This window comes from Castanea sativa, chromosome 9 (assembly GCF_040712315.1).
Source record: "Castanea sativa cultivar Marrone di Chiusa Pesio chromosome 9, ASM4071231v1".
In the NCBI taxonomy this organism is placed as follows: Eukaryota; Viridiplantae; Streptophyta; class Magnoliopsida; order Fagales; family Fagaceae; genus Castanea; species Castanea sativa.
Window position 1 is genome coordinate 25,668,980 of NC_134021.1, and position 11,021 is coordinate 25,680,000.

General features: G+C 37.0%; 1 protein-coding gene across 1 annotated transcript; it reads left to right on the top strand.

Annotated features, from left to right (window-relative positions):
- Positions 1–1,785: 1,785 nt before the first annotated feature.
- On the top strand, positions 1,786–9,300 carry LOC142609628 (uncharacterized). Its single transcript, XM_075781260.1, has 3 exons — positions 1,786–1,878; positions 2,502–2,650; positions 9,205–9,300. The coding sequence occupies exons 2-3, from the start codon at positions 2,528–2,530 to the stop codon at positions 9,259–9,261; spliced, it is 180 nt and encodes a 59-aa protein (XP_075637375.1). The 5' UTR covers positions 1,786–1,878; positions 2,502–2,527; the 3' UTR covers positions 9,262–9,300.
- Positions 9,301–11,021: the final 1,721 nt, after the last annotated feature.

An 11,021-nucleotide genomic window follows, 5' to 3' on the forward strand; every position in this document is an offset into this window, starting at 1 on the left:
AGCCATTTATGGGCCGTTTGGTAACGTTATCTATACTATTATTTAAGGGGTTTCTCCTATTTAGATTCCTAATTTTTTTAGTTCAAAAATGCTCCTACAAGTATAAGTGCTTGTGGGGTGTAAAGGACAAGGGCCAGGGTTCAAGTCTCCAAGAGGGAGCTTCACACACACATACACTTAGATTAGGCTAGAGTAAAATTTTATCTTGTATCAAAAAAAAAAGTAGAGACAAAAGTAAAGGACAATTTGGTAAAAATGCAACTCTAACTCCCACTAAAACATTACCTAAAAAATAGGACCACTCTCCTATTAATTTTTAAAGAGAAATGATATGTCTACAACATTTTCACGACATTTTTACAACAAATCCTAAGTGGCAGGTTGTTACTGGTTGTTATTGTTGGGGCAAAAAAGTAATTTTCGTGTTAGGTTCAAATTTGAACTAATAACAACTAACCATCTGTGATTTGTTGTGAAAATGTTGTAAAAATATTATGGACGTAGCATCTTTTATTTTTAAATTGATTTATTCGCTTATAAATTAAATTTTTAACATAAAAACTTTATATATATATATATATAAAAAATAAAAAATGCAGTTTTTTTTTTCTACAAAATAAGACCATTTAAAAAAAAAAAAAAGATGAAGCTAGTTCTAATAATGTTATTTGTATTTTTTTGAAATATATATGTGTTGGGAAATTTAGACCCCGGTTGATACAATTAACAAATTTTAAATCCAAATTGTTAATTAGATTTATTATGCATAAACTTGTTAAAACAAACAAACATCAATATCATGTCAAAACTAAGTGCAGCTGAAAAATAAATAAGACAAAATATGATGACCCAGGAAAACTAATGAAACCAACCAGTTTCACAGTAAAAAACCTAGGGAGAAATCTTCCCGAAAAGCAATTCACTATAGTAAAGAGAAGCTTCAGATCTAATACAAAACATTTGTCCTTAGACTCTACAATCCCCGTAGATAAACTCACAGCAGAAACCTTCTACCGCTTCAGAACCTATGAACTCTTCAATATATGAATGCCACCATTTGATGCACAAATCTCAGTACATGACTAACCAATTGCGCGGATCCTAGTACGCGATTTCAATCACCAACTAGTGAAGAAGATGTTGGTTGCAAAGTTCTTCACTTCATCAACAATGAAGATCAAGAAGCACTTGGTTACAAAATCCTAAGGCGCAAAGACACAGTAGCTTCTTTCAGAGAGAATAAGGCTTCGGTCACCTTTTGCATATGTTCTCCTTGTATTCTCTTATGTGACGGCCTCTAAAATATGCCTTATATATGCCTAGGGTTGTGAGAAAAGAAACCCTACACAAACACAAAAGCTTGGCTCAAAAATCAGATCTGAAAATTCTGATTTCCGTAACCTCGATAGATAGCATCTGTCGAGCCTCATTAAACCTCGATAGATAGCATCTGTCGAGAAGCTGTCGAGCAACTGTCCACCAGGTGTCCAGCAGCTATCTGCAGGTGTCCAGTTTTAGTAAACACATTTTTTTCATTTGTTTCTTGGTCCAATCTTCATGGCTTTAATACTAGACTTGAACAACATGTTCTTTGAAGTATTAGACACATCCTAGATCAATCCAAATACAAGTAAAGTGCGTTTTGTCAAAGGATTAGCCAACTACGTAAAATATGTCCTTAACAATATGACTGAAAAAGTACGTAAAAATACATATAATATTGTTTAAAAATTAAAAACACGTTGATAAATTACTATACCAAACGGGCCTTACTTTAGCCTTTGTCCTATGGCCTATGGAGTCACAGACAGCCATACTCACTACACCTCTCTCTAAAGTCCAAACGACTTCAAAGTTAAAACTTCAAATTCATCCAAGGTTTGGTTCTTGTCTTTGCGTATCTCTCTCTCTACCTTTTGTTTTCTTTTCACAAGCTTAGAATATGGGGTGTGGGTTTAAGCGACAAATTTGTAGTCTTTTGAGGTTTCTCTTTTCCCATTTGCTTGTATGAAGAAAGGTTTGGGTTTGTATTTGTATTTGTATTTGTGCTCAAATTTTAGCGTTGATGGTACTATGTGACTGAGTGCAATTCGGGGGGAAGCTTCCAGTTGGGGCAAGGAGTGGGTTCTTATTTCAAGCATACCACTTGTTTGATGAAATGTTTATCAAGTCTTGAATGTGATTTTTGGATTTATGTTTCTCTGAAATGAACTGGGTTTGCTTAGAATATAGCTCATTCCTAGCTTTTAGGGGTCAAATACCTTTTATTGTGTCGTGTGTATAGAATTAAAGCCTATGGAATTCAGAAATATACAAGTTGACCTTTTATTGGAGATGACATGATCATTTCAGAATCTATGCAAATCGTGAAGTTATTAAATGCCTATTTTTTATTAGTTTTTGTGTGCTGTTGTGGTTATTGTTTGATTTTTAGTTTTCAATTTTTTTCTTTTTTTTGGATGTAAAATGAAGATAGCTCAATCATGAAGTGGTGATTGCAGGGATAACTTCTTGATAGTAATCAAACATGCCGCATAGAACCCGACCTATGACAGCCCTTTTGATATTTACTGGACTCAATGTCTTTCTAGTTTCGACCATTACCCCTGTCTATGATTTCGTGTGCTTCCTTCCTTACTGGGAAAGAAGGGTATGTACTTTTTATCACTCTCTAGGATTACATATTTGCTCCCTGCAAAAATTAGTTTGAGTGGTAATACGTCTACCATTCATCTTGGCACAGTGTTAGTCATGCATTCCCATGTCCCATCATTACTCATTTTATAATAGAAATGAATACATTCTTTTAATATTGAGAACAGTATTAAATACATGAATGCTGACAAAATCTATGACTGTATTTTGATGTGAATGACATGACTATTTTAATTTAAATTCAATGTAATAATGCGAATTCAGATATTTTTTGTGATTCAACTGCCTAATCTGGTTTGTTATAATGTTGTGTAAAATATCATGTTCATTTTGGCATGCATGTTCTTTTTTATGGTATTGTAGATTCCCGTTTTTTATGGCATATGGCGCGATAACCTTAAAAAATTGTGGTTGACTGTTTGTGCAAAATACGGCAGCCAATAGGTGAGCGATGGCATGATGGGATTAATGACAGTTGTGTATACTAGAAGAAAGCTTTCAAGACATTTGGAAATGTCTAAGAAGGCGCTTAGAGGTTTGACTGCTCTGTGAATTAGGCTTGGCCCATCTTTCCAGCTGAAATTATCTTAACAAATTTATAAGAACCAAACAGATTATAGAAGTCAAAGTCTTAGAAATGCCTTAATATCAATACTTATCATAAAAATCCTTAATATTAATAATAAATTAGAAACGAATAACATAATAAAGAAAATGCATAAAGTATTTGGAGTGTGTTAGCAAAACTTTTATTTGGCCAAATTATGTTGTTTGTTAACATGTACATTTTCTAAAGGATCCAATAGTGAGCAATTTAATGGTAACATGGAACCGAAAATTTAAAGGATTGGAGAGCACTGAAAAGGAGATTTGAAAGCTCTTCTCCTCTCTTCTTCACCCCCTCCCTCCTCCCCCCTTCCTCTTCCACATACTTTTTTCCCACCACCATCGTTCCTTCCCTCTTTCCCACAACACTTTCCACCACCGCCTTATCCTAATGCACAAGCTGTCCCACCTTTCGCTAACCCAAATCTTCTGCCCACACCACAAAATCTCTTTACTTGCCACCCTACTCCTATCCAACAACCAATCTACTGGCCAAGTCAGTTTGGTCAATACATACCCCAATATACGCCGGTTCAACCTCCCTTACCCCTAAACATCCCGAACTCTAAACCTTCTTCAATGCAGCCTTCTCCTAAAGCACAAACTAAGACTTCTCAGATTTCAAGGGGGACAGTGGGGAATTCTGCCTCTTTTTGTATTGACACAAATGGGCTTGCCCAGATTTAAGCTGAGTTGGACAATTTGAATTTTGAATAAAATCAGATCCCCCAAATCTCTCCTTCTGATTAAAATTGCCAGCAATATTTGGAAACTGCTTCTCCAAAAATAAATCATTTCCTGATTTCACGTGCCCATTGAAATCTTTCCAAAAGTGACTCCTTGAATTACCGGTGGACTTCCTAGACCCACCACCACCACCAGCCACCTCCTTCCCCGGCCTAGAAGTAGATTTTCCCAAGAGAAATTCACACAACTTCCTTTCAAGAAAAGCCGTGCCACCCTTACGAAATCCTTCTGAGGCACGCAAACAACCACATCTTGCCCCATTATGATACTCAACCCCTTGTTCAACCTACTAGAACACTCCAAAATTGTATAATTCTCGTGAAGTCTTTTGAAAAATTGTTGTTTGCTAAAATCCCAACGGCGTAACTCTACCAAGCATGCAATGATCCAATCCAAACCCGATCTACCAACCTGAATAGAACCAACATGCTTACCCTGAGTGATGGAATAAGAATCCATATGACCCCCATCAAAAGCCAAGAAGAAAGCCTTTGTGTCAATACGAAAAGAGGCAGAAGTCCCCACTGTCCCCCTTGAAATCTGAGAAGTCTTAGCTTGTGCTTTAGGAGAAGGCTGCATTGAAGAAGGTTTAGAGTTCAGGATGTTTAGGGGTAAGGGAGGTTGAACCAGTGTATATTGGGGTACGTACTGACCAAATTGACTTGGCCAGTAGATAGGTTGTTGGATAGGAGTAGGGTTGCAAGGAAAGAGATATTGTGGTGTGGGCATAAGATTTGGGTTAGCAAAAGGTGGGACAGCTTGAGCATTAGGAGTAACTCTACCAAGCATGCAATGATCCAATCCAAACCCGATCTACCAACCCAAATAGAACCAACATGCTTACCCTGAGTGATGGAATAAGAATCCATATGACCCCCATCAAAAGCCAAGAAGAAAGCCTTTGTGTCAATACGAAAAGAGGCAGAAGTCCCCACTGTCCCCCTTGAAATCTGAGGAGTCTTAGCTTGTGCTTTAGGAGAAGGTTGCATTGAAGAAGGTTTAGAGTTCAAGATGTTTAGGGGTAAGGGAGGTTGAACCAGTGTATATTGGAGTACATACTGACCAAACTGACTTAGCCAGTAGATAGGTTGTTGGATAGGAGTAGGGTTGCAAGGAAAGAGATATTGCGATGTGGGCATAAGATTTGGGTTAGCAAAAGGTGGGACAGCTTGAGCATTAGGATAAGGCGGTGGTGGAAAGTGTTGTGGGAAAGAGGGAAGGAATGATGGTGGTGGGAAAAAAGTATGTGGAGGAGGAGGGAGGGAGCAAGGAGGAGAGAGGGTCCAAATATGCTTAAAAGGAGATTTAGCATGAATTCAAGGCTCTTAAAGGAGATTTGAAGCTTTGGAATAAACATGTTTTTGGTGATGGACATTTTAGAAAAAAAAAAAAAAACGTTTGTTGGCTGAGGTCTCGGAGCTAGATTTGAGAGAAGGGTTGCAAGTATTGTCTCTAGTAGACAAAACTAGAAGATTTGAGATCAAGGCAGATATTGAGATTCTAGCTACCATGGAGGAGATTTCTTGGAGGCAAAAATCAAAGGCCCTATTCTTAAAAGAGGGGAACAATAATACTGGTTTCTTTTATAGGCTTGCCAACTCAAATAGACGAGCTAATACTATGAGAGATGTGGAGGTTGAGGGCACTATGTATAAGGATGAGTCAGATATTCAGGATCAGGTGGTGGGTTTTTATAAGAATTTATATCAGGAACCTGAATCTTGGAGGCCCACTGTTGATGGATTAGAATTTGCAAGGTTGGATGATTCTGATCAATTTTCACTTGAAAGGGAGTTTGAAAGGGAGGAGGAGATCATTGCAGCTCTTTGGGAGGCTGAGGGTGATAAAGCTGCTGGTCTTGATGGCTTTACCATGGCATTCTTTCAAAAGTGTTGGTGTGTGATTGAGAGGGACGTTTTGGCTTTCTTTGCAGACTTTTATAGACAATGTATCTTTGAGAAATCTCTTAATGCTACTTTTTTGTGTTTGATTCCTAAGAAGATCAATGTTGTTATCATTAAAGATTATTGTTCTATTAGCCTTGTGGGTAGTTTGTACAAACTTTTGTCTAAGGTGTTGGCTCACAGACTTCGATGCGTGTTGGATAAACTTATTTCTAACTCCCAGAACTCTTTTGTTGGGGGAAGACAGATTCTTGACTCTGTTTTCATAGCAAATGAATGCTTGGATAGTAGATTGAAGAGTGTTATTCCGAGTGTGATTGTCAAGTTGTATACTGAGAAGGCTTATGATCATGTAAATTGGAATGCTTTGTTTTACCTTATGGAGAGGATGGGTTTTGGAGAGAAGTGGGGGAGATGGATGAAGGCGTGCATCTCTATAGTGCTTATTAATGGGTCCCCAGCTGGTTTTTTTGGTAGCTCTCGTGGTCTTCGTCAAGGAGATTCTTTGTCTCCATTATTGTTCTTGTTGGTGATGGAGGTGCTGAGTAGGCTATTGAAGGGGACAAAGGAGGGAGATTTTCTTAGGGGTTTCCAAGCTAGTCCTACTGGTGGTTTGCATATTTCTCATCTTCTATTTGCTGATGATACTATTCTTTTTTGTGATGCATCTAGGGAACAATTATTATATATTCAGATGGTGTTGATTTTCTTTGAAGCTATTACAGGCTTGAAAGTGAATGTTGGTAAGAATGAAATTGTGCCAATGGGTGAGGTTGGGAACTTTAGATGCTTTGGCTCATGTTTTATGTTGTAAGGTTGGTTGTTTGCCCATGTCTTACTTGGGAATGCCTCTTGGGGCTCATGACAAGGATGCTTTGATTTGGAACCCTATTTTAGAAATGATGGAGAAAAAGCTTTCAGGTTGGAAGCATTTATATTTTTCTAAAGGGGGTAGGCTTACTTTATTGAGGAGCACTTCGTCGAGCCTTCCAACTTATTATCTTTCTTTGTTTACCATCTCACAACATATAGCAGACAGATTAGAGAGGATTCAGAGGAACTTCCTTTGGGGGAGATCTAATGAAGCTTTTAAATATCCGCTTGTTGCTTGGAATAAGGTTGTTTGGTTGTTGGAGGCAGGTGGTTTACGGATTTGGAAGATTGGGCTTTTTAACCAAGCTTTGCTTGGGAAGAGGCTATGGCGCTTTGGAAAAGGGCTATGGCGCATTGGGAAGGAAGTTACCTATTTATGGCGTCAAGTTATTGCCACCATATACGGGGAGGGTAGTGGAGGTTGGTGCACTAGAGTTGTCAGAGGGATACATGGTTGTAGGTTTTGGAAGAGTATTAGAAAAGATGCAAATAGTTTCTTTAGTCACGTGGTGTATGCAGCGGGAGATGGTAGTCGCATTCAGTTCTGGCACAACCCTTGGAACGGTCCTACTTCTTTGAAAGAGTTATATCTGGAACTGTTTGTCTGTGCTGTGGTTCAAGAAGCTTTGATTTCTAATATGATTTTATATGCACCAGATGGGGTAGGTAAGAGTTGGAACTTACTTTTCCATCGTGAATTTAATGACTGGGAAACAGGGATATTTTGCTCTTTTTTTGAGCATGTTTCTGCCAGAATACCAAAAGGGAAGGGTGGTGATGTTATGATTTGGCAATTGAATCATAGTGGTATTTTTGATGTCTGCTCCTTTTATAATTCTTTATTAAAAGCCCCTTCTGTTTCTTTCCCTTGGCAAAGCATTTGGTGTATTAAGGTACCTAAAAGGGTGTCTTTCTTTTTATGGACTGCTACTAGGGATGGGATTCTTACATAGATAACCTTGTTAAGAAGAACTTGCCTCTTGTTAATTGGTGTTGTCTTTGTCGGTGTGATGAGGAAACTGTGGATTACCTTTTACTCCATTGTAAGTTTGCTCATGTTTTGTGGAGTGAGGTTTTCCTTATCTTTGGGGTTTAGTAGGTGATGTCATATACAGTTGCCTCTCTTCTTTTTGCTTGGAGGAATTGGTTGGGGAATTATTCTTCAAATGTTTGGAATATGGTACTGGCGTGTCTTATGTGGTTAGTATGGAAGGAATGCAATGCCCAAACTTTTGAGGATATTGAGAGTCCTATTGAACTGTTGAAGACATCACTAGCTAGGATTTTGTTTGAGTGGTCTCATATTTGGGGCCTTATGCTTTTTTTTTTTTTTGTCATCAATAAAAGTTTTATTACCTATCAAAAAAAAAAAACCTTTCCAATCTTTTGTAATTAAGGAATTTCAGAGCTGCAAGAAGTGATACAGCCTTTCCTTGTGTTGGAATTTTGATTGAATAGCCAATAATAAGTCTAGATTATGCACTTACAACAATTCTCTTTCCCATATCTTTTATTGAAGTTATCTTCAGCAGGTAGGTTAATCTTGGAGACCTCTCTTTCCTAATAAGATTTGACCCTACCATTAGCCTGCTAAAGGCAAAATGAGTTTCTTTTTTTTCTTCTTTTTTCCGTTTGCTAAAAAAAGGCAAATTGACTTGAGAAAGAAGGGGGGTGGGGGAAGAATTATAAGTGCACTTTCGGTAGGGTGGGGAGTATCAACACAAGGTCATTAATATGGGGATGATTTTGGTAAGTTCCTGCATCAACTTGTGGTTTGATAAACACATGGAGTTGAAAGCATGCAGTGGATATTTTTTACAAACATTATGCTTTTGGTCTTTGACAAACTACGTGTATCTCTGCTAATACATGCCAGAAAATACATATGCTATAACTACCAACAGGCCAAATTTAGGTGGGTTTTGGTTAGCTTGAGAAAAGTTATAAAATTGCCCTAATTGGAAGTCTGTGTACCTGTTTATTTCAAATATAACTTATATATGACAACAGTGTGAATTTTGCTTTGCCCCTAGGCATGAGCATAAAATGCTTAACCCATCAGGGGCGAATGCTCCTAGTTATCGTGCAATAGGTTCTAGCAGGTGGGATTTATCAACAAAAAAAAAAAAGGTTCTAGCGGGTGGGGTTAATTGTTCATAGGTTTTACTGACTGGAGACAACTCCAAAGGGCTCTTCACTAGAAAGGTTGCTCCGTTATCAAAAGTTGCCTACCTACTTGTGTTGTGAGCACTTTTGAAACTAATGAAAACTACAAACCAACAATCTATTTGAAAACTTGTTCAAGATGGGATTGTGCACTTATGCATTTTGGAATATTTAAAGAGCTTTGTCTATACTTGATTCATTGATTTAAGTATGGGATCAGTGATCCATTTTAGAGTCTTTTCACATGTTACAGAGAGAACGTCGTCAACAACGGGAAGTTGCTTTAGCAAAGGGGTTTGAATCAAAATAAAATGATCTATAAGGTGAAGAGAAGGATAGGAAGACAAGATTTATATTCTGTTGCTGTAGATTTTAGCATTGGGATATGTACGGATAGAAAAACACCAAAGATTTGGAAGAAATTCTGATTGATCTGTCTCAAGTAAACTATTCTCTGTTTCATCTAGGCATTGATGTACTAGATAGTCTAGATTTTCACTCAATGTTTTTTGTCTTTAAAAATGGGCTAAATCTTGCTATTTAGCTTTTGTCAACAAAAAAAAAAAAAAAAAAAAAAAAAAAAGCCCTATTCTGTAATTCAGCTTTTACTCTAAATTGGAACTGCAAATATTTGCTATACTGATGCTCTTTACATATATATATATATATATATATATATATATATATATATATATGCTAATATATCTAGTTCTTGGGAGACATGGCTGCTAAAAATTTGGGTTTATTTCCTTTATTTTGAAAGGTTCATCATTTTGTAAACTTCGTACTGGAGACATTGTTTCATTCAGAATTATTAGCCAACACTATGTTATAGACTTGGAAAGTTGAAACTTTTTTTTTTTTTTTTTTGAATGGAGAAACATGTGTTTCAATAAGTTCTTTTTAAAGTCTCAAACAAATTAGTTTGAACAGAGGTCTGAAACCCAACTTTCTCAATATACATCCAACAAAACCTTAGAATTAGGCTTAAAGAGTTCGAATAATATTTAGTGACAGATGTCGCTTGACTGCAAATAACAGAAAGCCAGTGAATATGATTTTGCTTCAAATTTTTTTTAAAGGGGTGCTTAAAAAAGTGGTCACGTCACGAGTATGAGAATACCAACAGATTAATAACATTTTGGTTTAGCAAAATTACCCTCAACTCCAATCCCTGTTTACAACGAACACATCACACATATGAGTGACGTATCTCGTGCTTTCCCTGAAGAAGCTTGATTGATAAAACCCACCCAGCCCATGTACTGTCACCCTTGTTTTAGTTAATTAAAGCCCATAGCAGGAATTTAGTTTTTTCCCTTGGAGGCCGAAAGGAATTTTGATGGGAAAGTTACTTAGGCCCAATGATGAGAATCAACAAGCATTCAAGGATCCATTGCATGTTCCAGTTGGGCCTATTACAAAACCAAGATCCAAGAAGATCAAAGAAGCACTTAATGGGCTGATTCAAGAGATTTGGGCTGATTCTAACGCAGGACATTCCAAGCTTGGCCCAAAGGAAGCTGAAAACGTAATAAATTTAATTCAAGCTATTTAGGGCTGATCTGGCTTAATTGCGAGTGATTTATGGCATGAATTAATGGCTGATTGACTTTCCAGCTCTATATCAGTTTCCTATTTTGGATCTGCTAATTTCAGACCAAATCAACTTTTATTTAGGGTTTTATTATTTAGTACATTTTTTAGGTATTTTTCTTGTTTTTAGGTGCATTTAATGCTTTTTAGGTCAAATTTGATTCCTGATATGGTAAGGTATCAATTAGGAGTTATTTTAGAATATATTTTCTTGTCTGTCAAGTTTTATGGAGCCCTTAAATAGGCTCTGAAGTTTGTAAACGTTTTTCATTATATTATTGAATTAGAAATCAGAAAAGGTGAGGCTTTGCTCTCTTTTGGTTTTTCAAGAACTGTGAACTTATCAAGGATTCTTCCTTGTGGCGTTCAAACTTTATACATTTGGTTCGTGATTCTTTATAATCATTGGGTCAAGGTCAACTTATACATTTGGTTCACGTTTCGATTATAAACGTTGTGTCAGGATTTCTATCA